Source organism: Danio rerio, chromosome 14 (assembly GCF_052040795.2).
Source record: "Danio rerio strain M-AB ecotype USA chromosome 14, GRCz13ab, whole genome shotgun sequence".
In the NCBI taxonomy this organism is placed as follows: domain Eukaryota; kingdom Metazoa; phylum Chordata; class Actinopteri; order Cypriniformes; family Danionidae; genus Danio; species Danio rerio.
The window spans coordinates 41,166,082-41,192,220 of NC_141034.1; the positions used below are offsets into that span (position 1 = coordinate 41,166,082).

The 26,139-nt window shown below is 33.5% G+C and overlaps 3 protein-coding genes and 1 long non-coding RNA gene across 4 annotated transcripts in view; 3 read left to right on the forward strand and 1 right to left on the reverse strand.

Moving 5' to 3' along the window:
• Positions 1–378: 378 nt before the first annotated feature.
• Positions 379–1,862, forward strand: lect2.1 (leukocyte cell derived chemotaxin 2, tandem duplicate 1). The gene is made up of 5 exons (NM_001048055.2): positions 379–467; positions 734–763; positions 856–946; positions 1,235–1,380; positions 1,557–1,862. Exons 1-5 carry the CDS (start codon positions 428–430, stop codon positions 1,721–1,723), a joined length of 474 nt encoding a protein of 157 aa, NP_001041520.2. The 5' UTR covers positions 379–427; the 3' UTR covers positions 1,724–1,862.
• A 2,810-nt stretch (positions 1,863–4,672) lies between these two features.
• Positions 4,673–8,002, forward strand: lect2.2 (leukocyte cell derived chemotaxin 2, tandem duplicate 2). Its single transcript, XM_087281847.1, has 5 exons — positions 4,673–4,770; positions 5,142–5,171; positions 5,286–5,376; positions 7,353–7,498; positions 7,666–8,002. The coding sequence occupies exons 1-5, from the start codon at positions 4,707–4,709 to the stop codon at positions 7,830–7,832; spliced, it is 498 nt and encodes a 165-aa protein (XP_087137973.1). The 5' UTR covers positions 4,673–4,706; the 3' UTR covers positions 7,833–8,002.
• A 3,563-nt stretch (positions 8,003–11,565) lies between these two features.
• Positions 11,566–15,924, forward strand: lect2.3 (leukocyte cell derived chemotaxin 2, tandem duplicate 3). The gene is made up of 5 exons (XM_087281848.1): positions 11,566–11,732; positions 12,017–12,046; positions 12,150–12,234; positions 14,605–14,750; positions 14,931–15,924. The coding sequence occupies exons 1-5, from the start codon at positions 11,693–11,695 to the stop codon at positions 15,095–15,097; spliced, it is 468 nt and encodes a 155-aa protein (XP_087137974.1). The 5' UTR covers positions 11,566–11,692; the 3' UTR covers positions 15,098–15,924.
• Positions 15,925–18,361: 2,437 nt separating this feature from the next.
• Positions 18,362–26,139, reverse strand: part of LOC147834003 (uncharacterized) — a 152,227-nt gene continuing 144,449 nt past the window's right edge. The window contains exons 4-5 of the long non-coding RNA XR_015506988.1: positions 24,554–24,691; positions 18,362–18,432 (exon numbers count right to left, since the gene is read on the reverse strand). This is a non-coding gene — a long non-coding RNA (uncharacterized LOC147834003). The remainder of the gene's footprint in view (positions 18,433–24,553; positions 24,692–26,139) is intronic.

Genomic DNA, 26,139 nt, shown 5'->3' on the forward strand with positions numbered 1-26,139 from the left:
CTCATTGCACATAACTAAACAAATAAAATAGGTAAAGGTGAGGCTAGGAATGAGGCCAACGGTCCAGAATAGGGTATGTTATTTCAAATGTCATGAGGTTACTGTATGTCAAACACTATATCAACAGCATTCCATCTGATATACTTATCAAAACCTAATACTGGAGATCCATTTGTAGAATTGTTGGTTAATTCATGTTGGTCTTGTCATATTCTTTGGACTGCTCCTTTTTAGTTTAAGTGTGGCCTTGTTGATCCATGTTTGACTGTTGGGAAATTACACTGGGTGTGTGTGGAAACATGTGCATATATGTTGAAAGCAGAATTTCCACATGACTCCTTGACCAAATATAAAAAGTCAGAGTTCAGTCGAACAGACAGAGGACAACAACGGAGAAGAAAAAAACAGAAACAAACACAGGAGGATCATGCATCTTGACATCCTGTTCAGTTTTCTACTTTTGGCTGGTGAGAAATTACAATCTAATTCTCATTGTATAGCAATTTTATTCAGAAACTTATCCTGTAAATGGTGCTAATGAGTAACCAAGCATTACTGTACTGCACAAAATAAGCTTGATTTAAACGGTGTTCTAAAATGTTCATTTAATCCTGTTAGGCTAAATACGGGTTAGGTTTACTATTTAAGCAAAGTTTATTATTGCTCTGTGTGGGGTGTCAGTAAACATTGCATCTGAATCTCAAATGAATCTCAATGCGTCTCCCTCTTTCAGTGCTAAGCAGCTCATGTGTTGATGCTCAAGGTATGAAATGCAAATGCAAAAAAACAAACTTAAACAATCAGACAAATACAGACAAAACAGGAAGAACATAACCTTTTATATTTAATTTACAGTGAAATTCGGGCCCCTCTGCAGTGGAAACTCGAGTAACCAAAAAAGAGGATGTGATAAAAATTACGGCTGTGGAAACTATGGAGCCAAGCGGTAAATTTGGCTTTTGTTTTTGTTTTTATAAATAATATTTCATTTTGCTGAGAACAAAGTTTGCCAAAGACCTTTATTCTGTATAACATAATGAAATGAAACATCAAATAAGATATTTTGCAGACTAATCAAACTGTTGTTGTTTTTCTTCTATACAATAGAGGATAAGTTTGATGTTACTGGTGTCAAATCTAATATTTTGATGCATTATATTATGTTTATATATATCTTAAGAGAAATTTGGATTTGTTTTGGTTTTGATTTTCATTATGTGTGCTCGTACTGCAGTGGGCGACGTACACACATGGGTCTGGACATTGTGTGTACTGATGGAGCCTATGTTTATGCTCCATTTGATGTGAAGATAAACGGCAGAGCTAAACCATATGGAAATAACAATGCCATTGATGATGGGATAAGCTTGAGTGGAGGAGGTTTGTACTTTCATTACATCTGTTATACGTTCAAAAAATAAAATAAATATAGCAACAATATATTTTAGAAACTCGAATGGTAAAAATTGGTATGCTTATTTTTTAAAATGGGGAAGTAAAAATGAAAATGAAAATCATGAAAATCATAATCTCACAATACTGTCATTTTTTGGCAGGTCTCTGCTTCAAGCTCTTCTACGTTAAGCCTGATAATTTGTCCGGGAACCTGAAGAAAGGGGATAAGATCGGAAGTCTTCTGCCCATGCAGAAAGTTTATCCTGGCATCACTTCCCATGTTCACGTTCAAATGTGTGACAAATCAGATCCAACAAAGTACTTCTGATTGAGCCGATGACCGACTGCCACCATCAAACTATGCCAACTTCTTTTGTGCCATTTATCAGATTAATTTCTTTAAATTCACAGTTATCAAAGGCTTTATCAAGTGCTTTGCAATGTAAAAATAAAGTCATTTAATCTAATTGCAGTCTCTGAGAGCACTTACTAAGCCAAAGGTGAAAGTGAAAAGAAACCAAACCGCTATCAAAGTGTGTAAATTGAGGGATAAAGAGGAAAATTTACGACACTCCAAAACAAAACATTGCACATTTTACAGCTCTACATTCCATAATGTAAAGCAGACTAATAAGTTATTTTGAATAACTTTGTCATTTAATCATTTAAATCTTTTTGTGTGATTTTGACAGATTTGCATATTACTTCATGAGTTAACAATTTACGGATTTTTAATTTATTTTTATTGTAATATTATGCAAAAGGCACACAAATTGCGATCACATACAAAAAGAAAAAACAACAAAAAACAAAACAACAAACAACAACAACAACAAAAACAGTCAGGTACTGGCAGGTAAGTGTGTGCGTGTGTGTGTGTGTGCGCGCATGTAAGGTTACTGGGTGTACAAGTCAGAGTACATAAATAAGAGAACAAATTTAATTAATTAATTAGTGATGGCTGATTTAGGGCGAGGCAGTGGCGCAGTAGGTAGTGCTGTCACCTCACAGCAAGAAGGTCCCTGGGTCGCTGGTTCGAACCTCGGCTCAGTTGGCATTTCTGTGTGGAGTTTGCATGTTCTCCCATGTTCTCTTCGCGTGGGTTTCATGTGACATGCGGTAAAGGTGAATTGGGTAGACTAAATTGTCCATAGTGTATGAGTGTGTGTGTGAATGTGTGTGTGAATGTTTCCCAGAGATGGGTTGTGGCTGGAAGGGCATCCGCTGCGTAAAAACTTGCTGGATAAGTTGTCGGTTCATTCCGCTGTGGCGACCCCGGATTAGGGACTAAGCCGACAAGAAAATGAATGAATGAGTGAAGGCTGATTTAAATAGCTGCTTATAAATGCAATATAACTCTATCCAAAGTCCCCAGCAGTAGTGGAAAGAGCGCTGTAAAATCGTAGTAAAAGGACTATTACTTGCCAAAAGATGTAGTGCAAGTAGAGCAAGTAGAGTCTGTTGTAAATTTACTCAAAGTATGAGTAAAAAGTAACCCTTTCAAAAGTACTCAAGAGTAGTGAGTATGTCCATGTAATTTGTGGATGTGTGTAAACGTAACATTTTGTAGTGCATTTAGTTTTTGCCCAGCAGGCTTTTTAAGGTTTTGCCTATCAGCAATGTCTGATAGATGTCATAGTGGTAACGTCCACACAATGTCAAGCTGTAACAACTTTAGACGTTGATATTTGGTTGATTTTAAGTTGGACATTGGACATTGACTTCGGCCTGACGTTGGGTTCTGATGTCAACCCGATTTTCATTTCCACACAAAATGTAAAGTCCCCATGACGTTGGGTTACAATGTCAATCTGACATCATGTTGACGTCCTGTGCCTGCTGGGTCTTTAAGGCCATTTTGGCCATCATACAATAAACATCCGTTATCTTCTCATCAGTGACATGCATCTAAACATTCTCTGGGTCAATGCGTATGAAGATTTTACACATTTTCTTTTAGACACGTTTAATGCTTCCAAACAGTTTGCTGCAATTATAAATCGCCCATGTCTTGAGGTATTTCATTATGATGCGATTTACTTTCTATGTGTGATTTGATTGGACAGGAATTTTTCTAATCCCCATAAACAAGAAAAAAAAAATAAAGTAGTGATTGCAGGTTGAAGGAAAGTGAGGAGTAAAAGTAACAAAACTCAGGGTATCTGCGGGATCTTAAAAAGTCTTAAAATGTCTTTAATCTCAAAAGCTAAATTTTAGGCCTTAAAAAGTCTTAAATCTACTGAAATGTTGTGCTGTAGGTCTTAATTTTTTTGTCTTTAATTATTTTTTTTCAAGTTTAGCCATTCTGGCTATTAATCACCAACAATACCAATCTCAATAATATGTTTAACTTTTAATTAAAAAATAAATAGCATGTAATTACTTTTCCTACAGTAATATTTGCTTAAAAGTTCTCCATTATTTACTGCTGAGGATACTGACCTGACCTACATTTTTATTATTATTAAATTATTATTATTTGACTGAAGTAATTGACAGCTATGCTTTGTTTTATTCTTAGTAAGGGATACAGGGTTTGCGTATTTGTAAATGAATAAAAATATTCAAACAAAATTCATATTATTGTATTATTAAATGTATTACTTTGTAATTATTTTTGATAGGCCAAGAGAAAATCCTTAGCATTAGCCCTGCATAAGTCTAAATTTTAATTTATAATGATCTTAAAAATGTCTTGAAAAGTCTTAAATTTAACTTGGTGAAACCTGCAGAAACCTTGAATACTGAACTAAAATATACTCAAGACAAAGTAAAAGTACACATTATAAAAACTACTTTGTAAATTACAATTTCTAAGGAAAAAACTACTCAATTATAGCAATTTGAGCTATAATAAATTTATTTGTAATTTGTTACTTCACACCACTAGTCTTTAGATACACTTATGCTGAGTTCAGACAGCATGATTTTAGCCCCTATTTTGACTCGCAATGTGAAAGCCCCTGTCGCCGATCCATATGGCAGTGTAAACAAAACGCTAGCCCAGATAGTCATGCAGTGTGAAAACATCTGTGACACGACTACTTTGAAAATCATGCAGTCTGAACTCGGCATTACACACTCTTACACAAGACTCTTACAGAAGAGTATTTGTTAGACTGACCCAATCACAAACAGTCCTTTTGGTTTCATTCTTCCCCTTGTCTATGTGTTTATACTGCCTCTGCATGTTTGCTCTCTTTTAAACGTTGGAATTTCCCCACTAGAATGAAAGTGAAAGCAAAACTGAGAAAAACAGTCTCAATGTGCGTCAGCCAAACAGACCGAGGACGACAACCGAGAAGAAAGCAATGGAAACAAACACTTACAGGATCATGCGTCTCGACATCCTTTTCTGTTTTCTGGTTTGGGCTGGTGAGAAATAACAGTTTGACCTCATAGTATCAATATTTATTGTAAACCTGAAACTTATCTTGTATAAATGCTGCTTGTGAGTAACAAAGCATGTAGTGTGCTTCACAAAATAAGCTTAATTTAACGATTTATTGTGTTCTGCAATGTACATTTAATGTTATTAAGTCTATATTACTGTATAAATACTTGTCAAAACATGTCAATTCAAGATTTTCTAGCAAACAGAGCAAGTTTACTATTGCTTTGTGGTGGTGTGTCATTAAAATGCATTGTGAAAAGACTATACAAGTAAATTAACATGCACCATAAACATTGCAAAAGTGATTCAAAAACTGTATGCAAATGAATCTCAATGCATCTCTCTCTTGCAGTGCTCAGCTGCTCATGTGTTAGAGATCGAGGTATGAATGCAAATTAAAAAAAGAAAAGAAACATAAAAACAATTAGACAAATATAAAGATAGAAACAGGAAGCACATAAAACAGAGATGAGTTTTCACACTTTTTTTTCCACAGTGAAATTTGGGCCCCTCTGCAGTGGAAACAAAGATAACACGAAAAGAGGATGTGATGTAAACTATGGTTGTGGACATTATGGAGCCAGCCGGTAAATCGTGACTTTTTGTTTATAATGCTTCAATTTGCTGATGACACGTTTAGCAAAACATTCTTATTTTGTATCACAGCTGTTATAACAACACTGAATTAAACGTAAAATAAGATATTTTGCAGAATGCTGTCTCTAAACAACTTTTTACAAGGCATAACAAAGTTTAATATAACTGATATCAGATCTACAGTATTTTGATGATCTGCATTATTTTGGTTGTACTTTATGATCAGTGTTGGGTGTAATTATTTACAAAATCAAAAGTTACTGTAATTAAATAGCTTTTCCACTCAATAACTGCATTTTAGGTAGTTTAATTACAGTTGGTTATAAATGCCTTTGTTCTATATAAACAAAGTAATTGTGATTAATTATGCTGAATAAATTGTTTTAACTTAATTAGTTTGTGACAATACAAGGTCAATGTTTTAATGTCATCTCTCTCTCTTTCACTTTCTGGATACAATTGAAGTCAGAACTATTAGCCCCCCTGAATTATAAGCTCCCCCACCCCAGTTTAACAGAGATATTTTTCTCTACACACTTCTAAACATAATAGTTTTAATAACTCATTTCCAATAATTGATTTGTTTTATCTTTGTCATGATGACAGTAAATAATTTTTGACTAGATATTTATCAAGACACTTCAATACTGCTTCAACTGACATTTCAAGGCTTAACTAGGTTAATTAGGTTAACTAGGCAGGTTACGGTAATTAGGCAATTTATTGTATAACGATGGTTTGTTCTGTAGACTATTGAAAATATATAGCTTAAAGGGGCTAATAATTTTGGCCTTGAAATGGTTTTACAAAAAAAAAAAAAAAATGTATGTATGTATGTATGCATGTATGTATGTATGTATGCATGTATGCATGTATGTATGTATGTATGTATGTATGTATGTATGTATGCATGTCTGTATGTATGCATGTATGCATGTATGTATGTATGTATGTATGTATGTATGTATGTATGCATGCATGCATGTGTACACACAATTCATTTGCTTCTCCTATTGCACATTCATATATTTTTATGGTAAATGTATATAGTATGACGTGAATGTGCTATAAATTTGAAATGTCTGGTCTTTTTGATACACATAATGTTTCAAATTTTTGTGTTATTTTTTGTTAACAAAATTAAAGCTCCTATTTGACTCAAATTTAAAGAATTAAAAGTTTAATTTCAGTTGTTTTGTCACTGAAATTGGTAATTTTTTTAAGCATTGATTCAACCAATCAAATTACTTATTGAGTAACTAAGTTACTTTTCAGTCAAAATACTCAGAAAGGTGTTTTAAATACAATTGTAATGATGCAATTAATTAAAGACTTTTTTGAAGAAACATACACTGATTAAGACTGAGGATAAACTTTAAAACATAGTTAAGCTGATATACAGTTGAAGACAGAATTATTACACCCCCCCCCCCCCCCCCCCCCTTAAATTTTTTTCCCTTTTTAAATATTTCCCAAATGATGTTTAACAGAGCAAGGACATTTTCACAGTATGTCTGATAATATTTTTTCTTTTGGAGAAATTCTTATTAGTTTTATGTTGGCTAGAATAAAAGCAGTTATTAATTTTTAAAAAAACATTTAAAGGTCAAAATGATCAGCCCCTTTAAGCTATATATTTTGTTCGATAGTCAAAATAGTAAAATAGTCAAATATTATTTACTGTCATCATAGCAAAGATAACGTAAATCAGTTATTAGAACAGAGTTATTAAAACTATTATGTTTAGAAATGTGTTGAAAAAAAATTCTCCGTTAAACAGAAATTTAGAAAAAAACAATTCAGGGGTGGCTAATAATTCAGACTTCAACTATATATATATATATATATATATATATATATATATATATATATATATATATATATATATATATATATATATATATATATATATATATATTTATAGTATTGGTGTATTTGATTCATGTTATGTGTACCTATGTTACAGTGGGAGCAGGAAACACATGGGTCTGGACATTGTGTGTACTGACGGAGCCTATGTTTATGCTCCATTTGATGTGAGGATAATTGGCAGAGCTAAACCATATGGAAATAACAATGCCATTGATGATGGGATAACCTTAATGGGTGAAGGTTTGTACTGTCATCACATATATAAGTTAGTCAAATGTTTCACAAAGTTCTTTTAGAGTCTTGATTTCTTTCTTCAAGTAATTCTGCTTAAAATAATTCCTCAAATGACATTTGAGGACTTCATACAAGAAAATCATAATCTTACAATAATGTCATCTGTTTGGCAGGTCTCTGCTTCAAGCTCTTCTACGTACAGCCAGATCTTTTGTCCGGGACCAAATTTAAATATGAAAAGATTGGAAGTCTTCTGCCCATGCAGAAAGTTTATCCTGGCATCACTTCACATGTTCATGTTCAAATGTGTGACAAGTCAGATCCAACAGAGTACTTCTGATGGATCCCATGACCAACTTCCACCATCAAACTTCTGTTGCATTCAACTAAACCAAACGTCAACTTTTTTTGCATTTTGTGTCATTTATCAGATTTAATTCTTTAAACTTACAGAGTTTCAAACTCTTTGTACAGCACTTTGCAGCATAACAATAAAGTCATTTAATCTAACTGCAGTCTACGAGAGCACTAAAAACACTGACCACAAACTGTGTGTGACATGTCCATGTCCTGTTTAAATGCATTACCACAGATCCCACTCAATGTTTAACACACATGTGATTCATTGTATCTCTATCAACCACAACTAAGCCAAAATTGAGAGAAACTTTTTGAATTGAAAGAAACTAAATCTTGAGGGGAAAAAAAATCAATTACAAAACGTTTCTGAGTAAAATGAGTAACCAGTTAATTATTATGATTTTGTCAGTTAATCATTTGAATCAGTTCACAAATTGAACTTTAGTTGTGAAATTGAGCAAACGTGAATTAACAATTTATCGATTTAAATCAAGGCTGCTCAACTCGGTTCATGGAGATCTACCTTCCTGCAAAGTTCAGCTGCAACCCTGATCAAACACATCTGAACCATTTAAATAGGACCTGAACAGCACTTGATGATTACTGACATGTGTGTTTGATATGGGTTGCAACTGAAATCTGCAGGAAGGTAGATCTCCTGGAACAGGGTTGAGCACCCCTGATTTAAACGATCCAGTCAGAGCAGGTCTGCAGGAAATCATTCACTGAATTTACAAAGAGATTTTAAATAAGTGAAGAATGTCTCCAAATAAAAAGTATGTGCTTTTAAACTTTCTCTTGAAAATTGAAAAGGAATACTTTGGGGGCGATAAGAGAGAAGATTATAATTAAAAATAATTTAAATATTAAGCTTAGTCTTAATATTTACATTTAATATTTAAGCTTAGTACTTAGTCTATTTTAAATTTGTGATCATATAGACTACTAAGTGTCAGTTTATCTGACTTCAAGCTTTCAAATACCACATCATTAAATCCCAGGCTAAATTACAATCGTAAATAAAGAAGTGAATTTGAGTTTTCTCATTCACTCCAGCATCCTGATATGTTGCTAAAAGACATTTACCATTGAATGAAACGTCGATGTTTCTAATATTCTAAAGTACAGTCCTAGTGGTGCTTCATTAGTCTGGTGTAGGTAAATTGATTACTAACTTAACCTATATTACGATCCAAATTCGTTAAAAAAATAAATTGTGGGTTTGGTGTTTTTAGGATTGACCACAAGAGGGAGGCAGAGCACACATAACAGAATCACATTACATGTTTGTCATTGGTAAATCGACTGCTCAGATGATCACATCTGTATGAACAAATATGTCAATCCTGTACTAATACTATCATGCACTTTCTGTGAAATATCATAAATATAATACATTATAATATATAAATATAAATAAAAGATATGTTTTAGACATAACAATGAAGAAACAGATTAATAATAAGAGTAAATAGTTTGATTTCCTAAAACCACACATTTGAATGTAATGTGAACTAAAACATGATCACAATTTTGAAGGTATGAAGATGTCTTTAAAGTGTAACTTCAATACTGTGTAGCTAAAGACATTTTTAGAATGTATAGTATCATGACAATATGTTTTTTTTTCATTTGACCAGTTTAAACGTTCCTTAAATGCAATATACAATTTAAATGTATATTCCTTGACTAAGCTCTTTTCAGAGTTTCAGAGTCCCTCTCATTGTTACAAAGAATATCAGTATATGATTATATATTTAGCTATCAGTTAATAACAAGCACTGTTTTATTTATTTATTTGATGGAATAAGGTTCTACAGTGTATTCATTTCAAAACAACAACAACAACAACAACAACAACAACAACAACAACAACAACAACAACAACAGCAACAACAGCAACAACAACAACAACAACAACAACAGCAACAACAGCAACAACAACAACAACAACAAATTTTTTTTTATTTTCCAAATATAACATGACACAGCATCATCAAACTTAATTATGTGCAAATAGTTTTTGTTTCCTTATTGTTCTGGGTTTACAGGATCTTTGGATTAGTAACTCATTTATCTTTTTTAAAAATGACATCTATTTTATTACACTTGTGTCTTCCTTGATTTGATAAGTTATCTGATATATAATCCTTCCTTTATTTTAAAGCTTTTTATATTGTTTTAAAATAAAAAATATAGTTGAAATTAAATTAGCTTTATAGGTTAAGTTATATAGTTTATCAAATTTAAATTTTTTTTTTCAATTGTTTCCCAATTGATATATCTTCCAACACATTTTAAACATAAAACCTTTAACATCTAATGAATAACTGATTTCTTTCATCTTTGCCATAATGAAAGAACATCATATTTTACTAGCTATTTTACAAGATACTTTTCTTAAGCATAAAAGTATTTATGAAAATTTAATAGGCTTATAATAGATCATTTAAAGGCTTAACTAGGTTAATTAACTAGACAAGTTGTACAAATTATGCAAATAACCTTTTCAGCAGTGGTTTGCTCTGTAGCAAGGGTGCAAAAACTATTATTAATATAAATAATAGCAGTTTTAAAATTTATTTAGTTTTATAACTAAAAATACTAATAATATTTCTAAACTAGATGGCGCGGTGGTGCAGTGGAAAGCACTTTCGCCTTACTTGTTTTAGCCTCGGCTGAGTCAGTTGGCATTTTTGTGTGGAGTTTGCATTTTCCCCCCATGTTGGCGTGGGTTTCCTCCATGTGCCCTGGTTTTCCCCACAAGTTTAAAGACATGCGCTAATGTGAATTGGGTAGGCTAAATTGTCCGTACTGTATGTATGTGAATGAGAGTGTATGGACAATTCCCAGTGATGGGTTGCAGCTGGAAGGGCATCCGCTACAAAGAACATATGCTGGACAAGTTGGCGGTTCATTCCGCTGTGGTGACCCCAGATTAATAAAGGGGCTAAGTCGAAAAGAAAATGAATGAATCAATGCATTTGTAACCCTAAACTATAACTGCATAACCTAACCCTAACTAAAAGTATTTTCCAGAAGAAAGAAATACTGTGATACAAATCCTTGATCTGTTAAAAATCCCTTTGTATCACAGGCGTTCTAATTATTTAAACTCCAACTGTATATCATCTAAAATATTCAAATGGAAAAAAAGATGGTAGAATTATCTTTTATTGTTCGATTAAATGTTACTGCAGTAATCTTTTACTATATCAAATATGCAGTTTTTGGGTCCGGTCATGCATTTTTATATGAAGCTTTGCAGAGCATGGTAAGCAGAATGAAATAAATAATAATAAAATAATGACTGGATTTAATAAATAAATAGAATATGAAAGAGATTTATTTCAAAATGAAGCAAATATGAATATTGTCAAGTTAAAGATTTCCTTAAGCTAATGCAACTAATTACCACCTCCAATTTAATCACATGCATATTATTCGTTTATCATTCACTTAGTATGTGTGTTTGTCTTCGTCAATAAATTCTTATCTGTTTTATGGAGCTTGTGTCTTCCTTGTATTGATAATGCAGTAAAAGACTCTACAAGTTATCTGAATTTTTCTAATCCTTCAGACTTGTCTGATGATAAACTTGATTATATTTATTATCAGGATGAAACACTTTTGTTGCCGAGCCTCTATTAGAAGGAAAAGAAAATAGTTTTATGACACTTTCACCCCCACCTTATGTGACATGTGACCATAACTATTATTAGGTCACACGTGTTAGAACTACTACACACAACATATAAAAACTCACAGCGAAACAGGTCAAACAAACCGAGGACAACAGTAAAGAAGAAACAGCATCTGAAGACAAACACTTACGGGACCATGAGACTTTACATTGCTTTTGGTTTTCTGCTTTTAGCAGGTGAGTGTTAATGCAATTATTAAACAGACATCAGTTTGAAGTGGGCAATGTTCTTTAAAACATCATTGCTTGCATTTCTTTTTCTTAAAACATCTCTGTTTATTTGTTGGGTTTTTATTTTTGACTGTTTAATAATAAAAACATTGAATTATAATAATTTCTCTGTTTAAATGTTTTATTTAGAGATACAGTTGTTTCATTTTCCACATTTTCTGATATGCGTCAGCCTTAAATTGCCGATTGATTATTAATAATAATAGTAATTAATGTCTGTCTATTTTCAGTGCTTTGCAGCTTATGTGTCGATGCTCAAGGTAAGAGATGCAAATAGAGAAAAAGACACAAGCAAATTTACAGTATCAAGTAACAGAGAGATGAGTTCAAAAAAATCTGTTTGTCTTTTCCTTTGGTTCACAGTATTCGGACCCATTTGTGGAGGCTCAAGTAATCGCAAAAGAGGATGTGATTCAAGATATGGCTGTGGACACTATGGAGCAAAGCGGTAATTATCATGCTTTTTATTTCTTCCAGAAAAGTCTAGTGGCTGGGAATGAGCTTTTTACAGTGTCTGCAATAATGTCAATGTTGTTTTAAGGATGAAGTTACCTTATGAAGGCAGTTCCTTGCCGAAATGCGTATAGGTTTTTTAATGGATTAGCTATGTGAATAAAGGCTTTTTGTAAATTTCCACATTTTTAGAGTGTCTTGTACTGAATTTTGCTGTTGTTTTGATGAATCCCTTACTCAAATAGCACAGACAAAATATATACCCCTAAGCGCTTTTTTGTTTGTTTTTAAAGTTTTGTTTCTTTTCGCACTAATGATATTTACAGAGACATAATATTGATGACTATTTTTTTGTGTGTGTGAGCAGATCTTTGCACAACACCACATAAAAACCTCAAAACACCTTAACAATATCCATAATTTGTTATTGAACAAATTTACCTCACATTTCTTTTCACATTATATTCTCACTGGGGTTGTTTGCTCAGAAGCTCACTTTGTATGGTGTTGTACTTGTGGTGTATTGTGCTCAGGGTTGAGTCTGTTAAAGCACAGCTACACAAGATAAAAGCAATGCAAAATCAACACCTTGGTTGGGTTTATGTCAGTGCTTCGCTTGGTGATCTGATGTGAAGAGTCTGGATGCAGACACAATGCAATTATCTTAGACATATGCAAGGTGAACATAATGCAATGCTTTTAATGCTAACCCCGCACCTACCCCTCTCAGTGACCTCACTAGCTCAATTGAGTACATTGTGTCTGAGATTGCGTGTCTGAGACAAGGTTATAAAAGTTTTGGATTTTTCATTAGTTTTAGTTTCTATTTCATTTTGAATTTTTGTTTTCAAATTCAGTTAGTTTTTATTAGTTTTTTAGAAGCAGATTTACTAGTTTTTATTAGTTTCTATATTTGAAATGAAATTATTTAGTTTTAGTTTAGTTTTTATTAGCTTCCGTACTAATTTTAGTTTGTTTTCTAAAGAAGGATATTTGTTAGGTGCAAGATTCAAAATCAACAGAATGAATATTGTATAATAAAAACTCAACCATAATTTTTTTGAAACCTGTATTTAGAGGACACATGAACACTATAATCTACCACTACCATCTACCTATCCTTAAACCCAAATACAGCAGCACACAACAGCAGCCTTAAGTAAAATATGTGTACAAGGCTGCTTCTTAGGTTAGATACACAGCAGCGATGGGAAGATCAGATATTTAACGCAGACGTTTGTACTCAACATGGCAAAATATGTAGTCAGCAATAGTAATTTCAGTCAGTTAAAACATCACCATGATCTGAAAAATGTCTTACAGTAAAGTTATGCCACTTAACTGAAGCATGATTTGCTTATTTAAATTTCATTACGACTTTCTGTTAAGAAATAAACTTACGTTTTTTCTCTAAACCCTCTCATTTAATCCCTTGGTTTACCCGCGGTGCCGTTGTTCAAGTTTAGTTCAGTCACAGCAGGTTTTCGTGTGCTGTTTGTGTTCGGTTTACTGAATCACGCATGTGCAGTATTATCGGTTCTCAAATTGATCTCAGTGTAATGTTGCTGTTCTAATAACTGAATTGGATTATTTAGAGTCAGAGGGAGTATTAGGCTTGTTAAAAAGTAAGCAGTTTGTGCTTACTTGAGACGTGAATCGTTTCAAATGATTCAGTTCGATTTCAACCGGTTCACTTAGAAGATCCGGTTAAAAAGATGTGTTCGTGGTCGCGATACAGAAATAAAACCTAGTATTGGGCACACATGTGTTAAAGTAATAGTTTTAAGTCTCTGTATTTAATGCTGTCACCGTGCTGCTGTCATGTTCACTTGTCGTTTTTGTTGCGGGAGCAACAACAAGGACTGACTGGAAGAGAGCTGGCACGATCTGGCCAAGGGCTGCAGGATTACAGACTCTGAGGTGCCGTATGGTCAAACACCTGCAGTGCACAGTAAATTGATGTTTTTATTTCAGTAAATGGAAATTATTTTAAATTTTAGTTTTCGTTTTTCATTCGCTTTTGTTAACTATAATAACGTTGGTCTGAGACAGTGTGTATCAGCCTGTATGCAGGTCTGCAGTTCTATTGCTCCACTTTTTTATGAACATGTACACAAAGGATGTATTTTTAAAATATATTACTAAACAGACCCTAAGTAAGGTGTTTCAGATTTGCAAAAATGTCCACAGTGCCCTCTAGTGGAAATGCCATACGAAACATTTAACAAAACATACCTGGTGCAACATATTTTACATTTTGCAAAAATGTAGGCTGAGGCAAGTATTTTCAATGAGCCTGGGCAGAAAAAAAATGAAATGTTTGGTTTAGTGTGCACTATTCTTATTAGATGTGTTTGTGCTGCAGAGGGAAAGGAAAACACTTGGGTCTTGACATTCTGTGTGGTGATGGAGCCACAGTTTATGCTCCTTTTGATGTGAAGATCAACCGCAGAGCCAGACCATATGGTAACGGCAATGCCATCGATGATGGCATTAACGTGAGCGGAAGAGGTTTGTATTTCTGTGAAGCATAAATAGTGAAGTATAGCAACAATTCCTTCAACATCATTTTGTGTTTGTGCATAATGTGCTTGCTTTATCAAATACAACTTTAATTATAAAACAGGACATGTGGAATTAGATTTCCAAAAGGAAAAGCATAATCTCACAGTAATGTCATCTATTTGGCAGGTCTCTGCTTCAGTCTGTTCTATGTTAAGCCTGACAGTTACTCTGGGACTCTGAAGAAAGGGCAAAGGATTGGTCGCATGCTCCCAATGCAGAGGGTTTATCCTGGAATCCCTTCTCATGTTCATGTTCAAATGTGTGACAGATCAGATCCAACAAAGTACTTCTGATGATGAGCAGATGACTGAACCCAACCAACAAAATTTTGATGTTATTTTGACACTATTTTTAAATGTGCTGTACATTTCAAATTAGTTTTAGTTCATTTCATTAATAGTTTTGTTGTTTTTATTTTGTAAATACGTTTCTATTTGCTTTTTGTATATAGTTTCAGTTTTAGTTTCCATTTTATTTCAGTTAGTCAAAACGTTTTTGACCTATTTTAGTCTTAGTTTTCGTTTTTTTTTTTTTTTTGCTAAAATACAATGCTGGGTTCCAAACAATAGATTTGTGTTGGGGCAAAATGATGGAATTACAGTTAGAGTCAGAAATATTAGCCCCCTGTATATTTTTCCCTATTTTCTATTAAATGGAATAAAGATTTGTAAACTCATTTCTAAACATACAGTAATAGTTTTAATATTCAAAAAAATATATTACATAAAGGGGTTAATATCATTGAGCTTAACCCTGTAAAGCCATCTTGTGTGTCCTTACGATGCAATTGGATAGAAACCTACCTCCAATTTTCACATTGAGCTGATCACCTTTTTGCACGTCTGGATTTGTCAAGATTTAAGTAAGAACAATTCCTTAAATATTTTTTGTGGGTTTATCACACATAAATATTTAGTTATTTTAGAAAACATTAATCAAATTTAGTTTAGAGATTATTATGTCTGTGTTGTAATTCTACAACGTTGGGTCAGAGTCGTAGCCTGTTGCATTGTTCAGGACCAGTGTGAAGAGGGGTCAAAACTACAAGATCTATGCAGACAACTAGTTCACCTGTGTCGCCTGTGCTTTTCAGATGAAAAAAAAAACAAACAAAACAAAACTGTCTTAGGGACCATCACTGCAAGTAAACACATTCAACACACACTGAATGTGACCGCATATTTTTTAAAAAAAAATCTTACCTAATAAACGCTTATTCATAAAAAATATAATTGTTGTGTGATTATTACTTATGATATACTGCTACGGGGCTAAGTAAGTGAATAACTCTGCAAATGAATGATAAAATGCTCTGTATACCTGTTTAGACACAGTGAGTACAAATACAGAAATTCTCACAACTATGTCCAACATTGCAATACAACATCATAATATAACATTTCCCTAAAAACTCACCAAAACGTAAAAAAAATTCATTTCTACATCAGAAGTCTCCTAAACATTAAATTTTTAAATATTTTTTTCTATATTTTGGGTTAAATATATATATATAACTATACAACTATACAACAATAGAAAGCTTATTTATTCATGCATAGATCTCAATATCCGAATATCTCAGTGTCATTCATTCATCAATCTATTTCAGAAGTCACCACAGCGGAATGAACTGCCCAATATATTCCAGTTTTGCACAGTGGATGCCCTTCTTGCTGCAACCCAGCATTGGGAAACACCCAAACACCCTTACAATCACACTCATACACTACGTCCAATTAAGTTTATTCAATACTCCTTTACTGCATGTCTTTGGACTTGTGGGGGAAACAGGAGCACCTAGAGGAAACCTACATAAACACTGGGAGAACATGCAAACTCCACACAGAAACGCCAACGGTACCAGCCGGACGTTCTTACTGTGAAGCGATTGTGCTACCCACTGCGCCACTGTGCTGCATCTAACCACTATCTCAGTGTGTATAGCTCTTAATATATTGTAAAAAAAAAAAAAAAAAAAAACACTTAAACTTAAAATGTTTAATTTTTTACTTTCTGATGAAGCTTTTAAAGCTTTTAAAGTTGATTCAACTTAAATCGAGTCAATCCAGAATGATCTAAAAGTTGAAAAAACTAAAAAAAATCATGTTGCCTTACAATTTTTAGTTAAATCAACTTTTTGTTTAACAGTGTTTCAAAAAGACCATTATGACTGTTTTTTTTATGCTGTGTGATAAGTAGAAGAAAGTAAAAGTGAGTTGGAACAAGTGGAGGATAAGCAAATTATGACACACATTTGGGTGAACTATTCCTTTAGGTTTTTATTTTCTTAGGAGTCCTCATACTGAATACTGTTGAACTACAGATAAGTGCATAGTAATAAAAACTTCTTGAATTGCAGATAAGCCTAGTAATGGTTTCCATTAATTCAATTCAATTCAATTCAGCTTTATTTGTATAGCGCTTTTACAATGTAGATTGTGTCAAAGCAGCTTCACATAAATGGTCACATAAATAGTCACAGATGGGTAATTGGCTCACTTATAACATGAAATATCATGTTCAAAATTCAGTGTAAATTAAGTTGTGGGTTTTGTGGTATTAGAGTCGGCCACAAGAGGGAAGCAGAGTATACACAGAGTACATTGTGCCAGGATTTATTATTAAAATATTATATGCTCTGATAAGCAGCTTAAAAAACATTTTGTGAAGTTTTTTTTTTTTTTTTTTAAATTCCTGAGCACGTAGCATCATTTAAGTAGTGGTAGTAGTAGTAGTATGGTAGTAGTAGTAGTAGTAGTAGTAGTAGTAGTAATAATAATAATAATAATAATAATAATAATAATAATAATAATAAAATCACTATATAACACAATATACAGGGCTGTATATAAATCCCCACAGTTGTATAAAATAATAATTCCAGAAGGAGGATTTTGTGTGTGTGTGTGTGAGCAGTTTTGTGATAATATTTGATCCAGATTATGTGATCATAGGTTTTTCAGTTGTTGGTTTGTCTCAAATATCTCTTATATCAGAGAAAACCCCAGAGAGTAGGTGCAAACTGCATCATGAATCCCCACTCAAAAGAACAAATGGCTGTAAAAAGGAACAGACATCATGAATATAACAATTGAAAAAGTAAATAAATACCACCACTCTAATCATATTTTTGTATTGTTTTCCCTCTTGCATTTTTTCATTCACTATTTTCTCGTTTTTTTCTCTATTTTGCATCATGCTATGCAATAAAGGAATGAATTAATGAATGAATAAATAAATAAGTAAATAAATAAACAGATGAACAAATAAATGAACGAACGTGTGAATGAATAAATAAAAAATAAATAAAAAATGAAAGAATAATTAATTAAATAAATAAATGAATAAATAATAAAAAAAAAATTAAATATATGCAATTTATTTTACATATTTTTAGCATTTTATAGATTTTTACCATTTTTATTTTAATATAGAATTACAGATACAGGATTGTATTTTTGTAGATTTAAAAAAAATGTATTTGTCAAACACATAACACACTACATGTAAAATAAAATTCCAGTAAGTATAAACATGCACATTATACGAGTACTTACTGTATTGCCTGTTTGAGTCACAGCACCTGGCCAGCTTTTGTTCTTTTCATGTACTGTATAACTGTCTGTCCCTACAAGAAAAAAAAGACAAAAAAAAAGGAAAAAGAAATTAATTGTACTTTAGTACAGCTTTGCTCTGCTGAGACCATAAACCTTAGTGGCAGTGGAAAATGTCTGGTGGAACCAACTGTGCGATTTACTTCTACATCAAACATTTATCACTTTCCCAGGGTTTCTTTATATCCCAATCTCTCTTGTCCGCTCAGTCTGTTGTCCCACCGTAAGGGCAGGAGTGCCCGTTGTGCACATGATAAACTGGAGGGCCATGTGTTCTCCTCAACCTCTGAATATGGACCAGATCTTGTCAGTATAAAAAATAGATCCTCCAGCATGCTATGCGCACATTTTGCATTAAAGTGAATATAGTAAAACTTTATAGTAAAATGTGTAGTTAAATAGTTCCAGGCAGGCAAACCCCCAAAGGACAAATATCAGGCAAATAAACATAATAAAGTTTCCAGTAAAATACTTTTTCAAGAGTTTACACTTTTTCACAGATATTGCTTGATGTTATTGGCAGCTTTGGCATGTTGACCAGGGAGAGAACCCCGAGCTCGGAGATAATTAAGCTCACGGCTCCCGCCTGGTCATTTAGCATAAAGAGGGTTTGAGATCAGGTAGGTCTCGAGCGCTCAACCTGGTAAAGGATGAAACGAAGAAGATGAGGTGGAAGGGGGGATTCTTCCAAAACAAAGATAAGGCAAATATGGTGAAATCGGTTTATATATTATAGGCTTGGATCAATCTGATTGGTTTATGGCTGATTACGGATTATCGACGAGCTGCGATCAATCATATCACTTGCTCCTCTCAAGTATGTAAAACTTATTTGAAAACACTTTCTTCTGCTCTTTCTCCTCAAACACACACACACACACACACACACACACACACACACACACACACACACACACACACACACACGCACACGCACACACACACACACACCATACCTGTCAACCCTCCCGTTTGTTCTAGGAATCTCCCGAATTTTACAATTCTGTTCCGCTATTATCCCGTTAGGATATTTTCCCGTATTCCTCCTGTATTTTTAATCTTTCTATGAAGGGTGGCAATACAAATTACAGGCCTATAGCCAGCCTAGTAAAAGGTGTGGGTTTTTTTTTTCCTCAAAAATGCAGACCTTTGCAGTTATTCAATTATTTTCAATTTAATTATGAGGTTTAAATACTGTATTTTACTAAGATTTTCTTTTTTTTCTTCTTCTTTTTTTTCCTTTTTTTTTTTTGCTGGACACACTTTTTGATGTACCAAAAATATTCTCTAAAGATTGAGAACAAAGAAATATGAAGAGGCTACTTTATGATATATCACTATGGGAAAATAGCAATCTGTTAAAGTTTTAAATGTAAAACCTGGAGGGAGAACAGGGAGAGCATGAAAACTCCACACAGAAATGCCAACTGACCCAGTTGAGGCTCGAACCAACGACCTTCTTGCTGTGAGGTGACTGCGCTTCCCCTGTTCACCACTGTGCCACCAAACAATAATAATAATAATGGTGGATGACGTGGGGTTGCAGTGAGTAGCACGTTCGCCTCACAGCAAGAAGGTTGCTGGTTCGAGCCTCGACTGGGTCAGTTGGTGTTTCTGTGTGGAGTTTGCATGTTCTCCCTGTGCTGGCGTGGGTTTCCTCCGAGTGCTCTGGTTTCCCCCACAGTCTAAAGACATGCAGTACAGGTGAATTGGGTAGGTTAAAATGTCCGTAGTGTATGAGTGTGTGTGAGTGAGTGTTTGTGGATGTTTCCCAGTGGGTTGCGGCTGGAAGGGCATCCGCTGAGTAAAAACATGCTGGATAGGTTGGCGGTACATTCCGCTGTGGCGACCCCAGATTAATAAACGGACTAAGCTGACAAGAAAATTAATGAATGATTAATAATATCTGAACATGTTGGCTCTAACATCCTAAGGTTGACAGGTATGACACACACCCAGTACATAACATACTCAAAATGTCAAGACTGACCAATCAAAATCAAGCCTTCTAGACAGCCTTGTAGTAATGACAAAGTAATAACATTTGTTTCCATTTGTTGTGATTGAAAATATGGACTATATTCCACCAAATACTGTTTTCTTGTCTGGAGTTAATACATAAAAACAAAAGTTTGTGCAAAATATTTTGTAAAAAAAATAAGAAGTAAAATAAATAAATAAATAAATAAATAAATATTAACATTGGGAAGATATATTATAAATACTTTTTTGTAAAAAAATGTATAATATAATTTATAATATAATATATATATATATATATATATATATATATATATATATATATATATATATATATATATATATATATATATATATATATATATATATATATATATTTTTTTTTGCTAATTATTATTAAAAAAAAAACTAACATTGGGAAGAAATGCCATCAATTGCTTACAGAATATTTAGTTTTTTTTTATCCAGTATTTAAGGTCTGAAAGCATAATATGTTGACCTATTATCATCTTCTGCAAATACGTTCTGAATTATAATAATACAATTAAATAAAATCCATTAATAATAAAATGTTTATATATAATATATGATAAATTATTTAAAACCCATTACTCAAGTCAATAAACTTATAGAAAATCCAGACCACCGATAACAACTTTGTGTTTTGCTCCCCCCAAATATATTGTAAACATAATAAGATATCACTATTTAAATTCCAGGACATGTGCCAAATAACACGAGTTTTATTTTATTTTTTATTATTGGCTTGTTTTCTTGTTTGTTTCAAGTGAAATGTCTGATCTTGTCACATGCTGTCTATGATCAAATCCATCTTCATCTTTTTGTTGGATCTTGCAGCTGGCTTTACTCCTGTCTCTCCCTGCTGTTGCTCTCTAATTGCACAGACCAAACTTTCATCCGTTCCTTTACAGATGATCAAACCAGGACACTGAGAGCTCCTTTGGGCAGTGCGAAATCATTCAAATCAACTCGTTCTTATTCATTGGAAACTGATTGTCCAGTTATGAATCCTCCCTCCATTCATTCTGCAAGCAAATCACAAAAGTCCATCACTGTGATTATATGCTTAAATTCCAGTTCACAAAGAAAACGATGACTTATAGGTCAGGCAATCAATCAGTACTCCAATTGGCCTGGAATAATAATAATAATAATAATAATAATAATAATAATAATAATAATAATATAAAAAGGATAATAATAATAATAATATAAAAATGATAATAATAATAATAATAATAATAATAATAATAATAATACTAATAATAATACTTGTAATAATAATAATAAATTATTATAAATATGATTAATTAAGTCCCTCCCACTAGTACAGGAGCCAATACGATCGCTATATGGCGAATAAAGCCCACTTCTAGTAAAGGAGCCAATCATCGAATGCTATAGATTGACAATACTCTGGGGGAGGGGCTAGGACCAGACGGATTCAGATTTTGTGTGATTCAAACATTTCGAAATGAATCTAAAGAGACAGTTGTTTAATTTTATTGGTGATTACTAATATGAAATTCAGTGGAAAGCTTGGCAAGCAGTTTTGGAAAATTTGATGTTTTCCCTTTCAGACAGAATGCCCAAGCATACTGCCCGAGAGCCGTTTCATAGATGGCCACCAAGTGAAATGATTTGCCTTAGGGGACTTTGGCATTATTCAGTCAAAGGATGTCAGTAAACAGTTAAAAACATAAAGATCCAACCTTTTTTTGTATGTGTATTGGTTTGTTTTATTTATTAATTAACATTTATGTTTATTATTTAATATGCATAGAATTTATATGATTTTATTTTATTTTTTTTTTCATTTTGCTATTTGATATTCATTTGCAGCGAGGCAGTGGCGCAGTAGCTAGTGCTGTAGCCTCACAGCAAGAAGGTCGCTGGTTCGAACCTCGGCTCAGTTGGTGTTTCTGTGTTTGCATGTTCTCCCTGCCTTCGCGTGGGTTTCCTCCGGGTGCTCCGGTTTCCCCCACAGTCCAAAGACATGCAGTACAGGTTAATTGGGTAGGCTAAATTGTCCGTAGTGTATGAGTGTGTGTGTGAATGTGTGTGAGGATGTTTCCCAGAGATGGGTTGCGGCTGGAAGGGCATCCGCTGCGTAAAAACTTGCTGGATAAGTTGGCGGTTCATTCCACTGTGGTGACACCGGATTAATAAAGGGACTAAGCCGACAAGAAAATGAATGAATGAATATTCATTTGCATTATCTGCAAATAAGAAAATCAATAAAGAGTTCAAATCATATAAAAGCATAGCTGACAGAAGCAAAATTGACTGAATAAAGCATATATAAACCCACAGCACACAATATTCCGCTACACAGATAAAAGTCAAAAACTGTGACGCAAAAGACAAGCAGATACATATGAATTTAGATGTAAGGTTGTGGATTTGAACGGTTACTGATGGACAGTCAAGGTGATTTGAATAAGTGCACAGATGAGCCTGTGTTATTCAGTGGTTGTTTTCTCAAAATAACATACCTTGTAATGTCACAACTGACCAATCAGAATCGAGTACTCTAGACAGCCTTGTAATAATTAACAATACATTTGGATTTTCATTCATTTATTCATTTTCTTTTCGGCTTAGTCCCTTTATTAATCTGGGGTCGCCACAGTGAAATGTACCACCAACTTATCAAGCACATGTTTTACGCAACGGATGCCCTACCAGCCGCAACCCATCAGTGGGAAACATCCATAAATACTCATTTACACACATACACTATGGACATTTTAGTCTACCCAATTCACCTACACTACATCTTTGGACTGTGGGGGAAACCAGAGCATCCAGAGGAAACCCAGGCAAGCACGAGGAGAACATGCGAATTCCACACAGAAAAGCCAACTGACCCAGCCAAGGCTCGAACCAGCGACCTACTTGCTGTGAGGCGATCATGCTGCCTACTGCGCAGCCCTATTTAGATTTTTTTTTCCATTTCTATTTAGTTTTAGTTAGAGCAAAGTTTAGTCAGACCCTGAACCCAAAACCACAATTGCAACATGCTCTTGACTGGAGTGTTCAGCTGTAAAAAAAAAAGACAGCACATCATGTAATTTGACCAATTATTATTTTTATTTTAGAGATTTTTTTTTACCAACTCTTGTTAGTTTCATTTAGTTTAAGTCGTTTTTTGTCATATGTTTTTTTCAGTTAATGAAAATGATTTTGACCTTAGAGATTTTATTTGCAATAAAACCTTGCTTGACACAGCATTTGAAAACATGATGCTCATTTGTGCGATGCTTTAAAAGATGCAAAACTTGAGCTTAAGGTTATGAATGCCTGCATGTGTTTCCATTAAAAAAATTATGAAAAATTACTCTGTAAAAATGTCAATTGTAGTTTTAGAATTTTGTAATTCACATGTGTTTTTAGTTTATTTACAGATGTGAATTGCATTGACCTTGAACTCTGCTCTATCGACTTTTGTTGTTGAAATAATATAATGTAGAAGAAATAATAGTAACCCTTTTCTTGAAGGGGTGTTCATAAGACTGTAATTAAACCTTTATAATCATGATGACACGTCATGATTGTGAGTGAAATTGTATATAACAACTGTCATTGTTGTTATAAGTTGTGACATAAACAAGTTATGACATTTTAAATGCATGTTATGACATTGTTTGTTATGACTACTTGACATAAACAAATTCATTACAACCTGTTTTTGTCTTTGTCTTGACAACTTGACATTACTAAGACAACAAAGCTTGTCATAAAACTGCCATAAACATGACAGTCATAAAGCCATACTAAATATGCCATGACTTTTATAGCATTGTCATATATATATATATATATATATATATATATATATATATATATATATATATATATATATATATATATATATATATATATATATATTTTTTTTTTTTTTTTTTTTTTTTTTACTTCAACTTGAATGTAGAAAAAACAAATCATGAGCTCTTGTAGGACACACAGATCAATAAAAGCATGATAGTAAATAAAGAAAGTTAAAAAGAAGTAAAAGCGGACTAATTGACTGTAGTTTTCTTTGTGTGCTGGATAAGACAGATATGAGATGAGCAGAAGAGTTGTTTAATGGCTTTCAGTACTGTAATAAGGCGTAGTGAATGGGAGTGGGACTCATGTTTACCTGCTCGGCAGTAAAGCCATAATCCATCTCCTGCTTTATTACACAATGGATCTGCCATCTACTGTTGGCCAGGTCATTGAAGGGAGTTGCTTTATCATGTATTGCAGCGCCATCACTTCAATTAGCAACTGAAAAAAATAAGAAGGAACAAGAAAATCTTGTTTTCAATGGACTGGAGCGATCACATCTGATTCTGATGAGCTGCTGAGCAGTTAATTGCCGGCCCTTGATAAACGAGTCTCTTAAGGCTGTTTAAATAAAAGAGGATGAGCTTTTTGCACTGTTGATGCGCCGGGGCTGGTTCAAATTATGGGCTTGTGACATATTATCATTATTTTGCAGAAACTGAAGTGCTTGAAGGAACATGTACAGCGTGGTGCATTGCTTCATTTTATAAAGCCTGAGAAGAGCATAAAATGGCTTTTCAGAATTTCACTTTTTATTTAATCTGATTTATTTATTTATTTTGATAGTTGGCAAGCTAAGAAAAGTTATCGCACATTAAAACTAATGGCTTGATATTTTTGTTTAATGCAATCTTACATTTCTGATGGATCATGAACTTACACATTTACAAGTAATTAAGGCAGCAAACTAAGTTTTACAGACATGTAAAATAATATAATTAAAACTATTAATATTAATAATAATAATAATAAAGAAAGTAACAATAATTCCAATTTAGAAGAAACAATATGGCATCTCTGTGCTATTTTATGCAAAAAGAACATTGCAAAAAAAAAATAAATAAATAAATAAATTTTTCAGAAACACAACTGAAAAAACCAAAGATGCAGAGAAGAGTTGACCATGATGATGGGGTATGAGTCCAGTGAAGAGCGGTTCCAGAAAGCGGGTAAGACAAAAACAGAAGCCAAAAAATTAAATAAACAAGTACATAACAGTGTGAGAATGTGGTAAAATCTGAAAACGTGGTAAAAATGAGAGCTTTTCTTTTTCTGGATTGCTTTTTAAAACTGTCGGTTGGGTTTAGAGAAAAGTAGGTGGGTGCTGCTCAATCAGAGCTTTTAAAAAACACTATTGGTTGGGGATTAGGGCAGGAGGAGGGTGAGTCAGTCGATCGGTCAGTTGACAATGGCCTCTGGTGGAATTACACAAGAACAGCAAGTGCAAATGGCACTCGTGAGAGAAATTTAAGATAACAAAAAATTACATAGCGAATTCCGGTGGATTTACGCGAGAACAGCAAACCTGAGTGGCACTTGTAAGAGAAATTTAAAATTTCAAAGAGTGTACTCAGCGGCCTCTGGTGGATTTACGCAAGTACAGCAAGCACAAATGGTACTCGCAAGGGAAAGTTGAGACATCAAAAAGTACACAGTGACCTCTGGTGGATTTACGCGAGAACAGCAGGCGTGAACGGCACTTGTAAGAGAAATTTGAAATCAAAATGTGTACTCAGCGGCCTCTGGTGGATTTACACGAGAACAAAAAGGGCGAATGGCACTTGCGAGAGAAATTTGAGATATCAAAAAAGTGGACACAGCGGCCTCTGGTGGACTTACATGAGAACGGCAAGCGTCAATGGCATTTGTGAGAGAAATTTGAGATATCT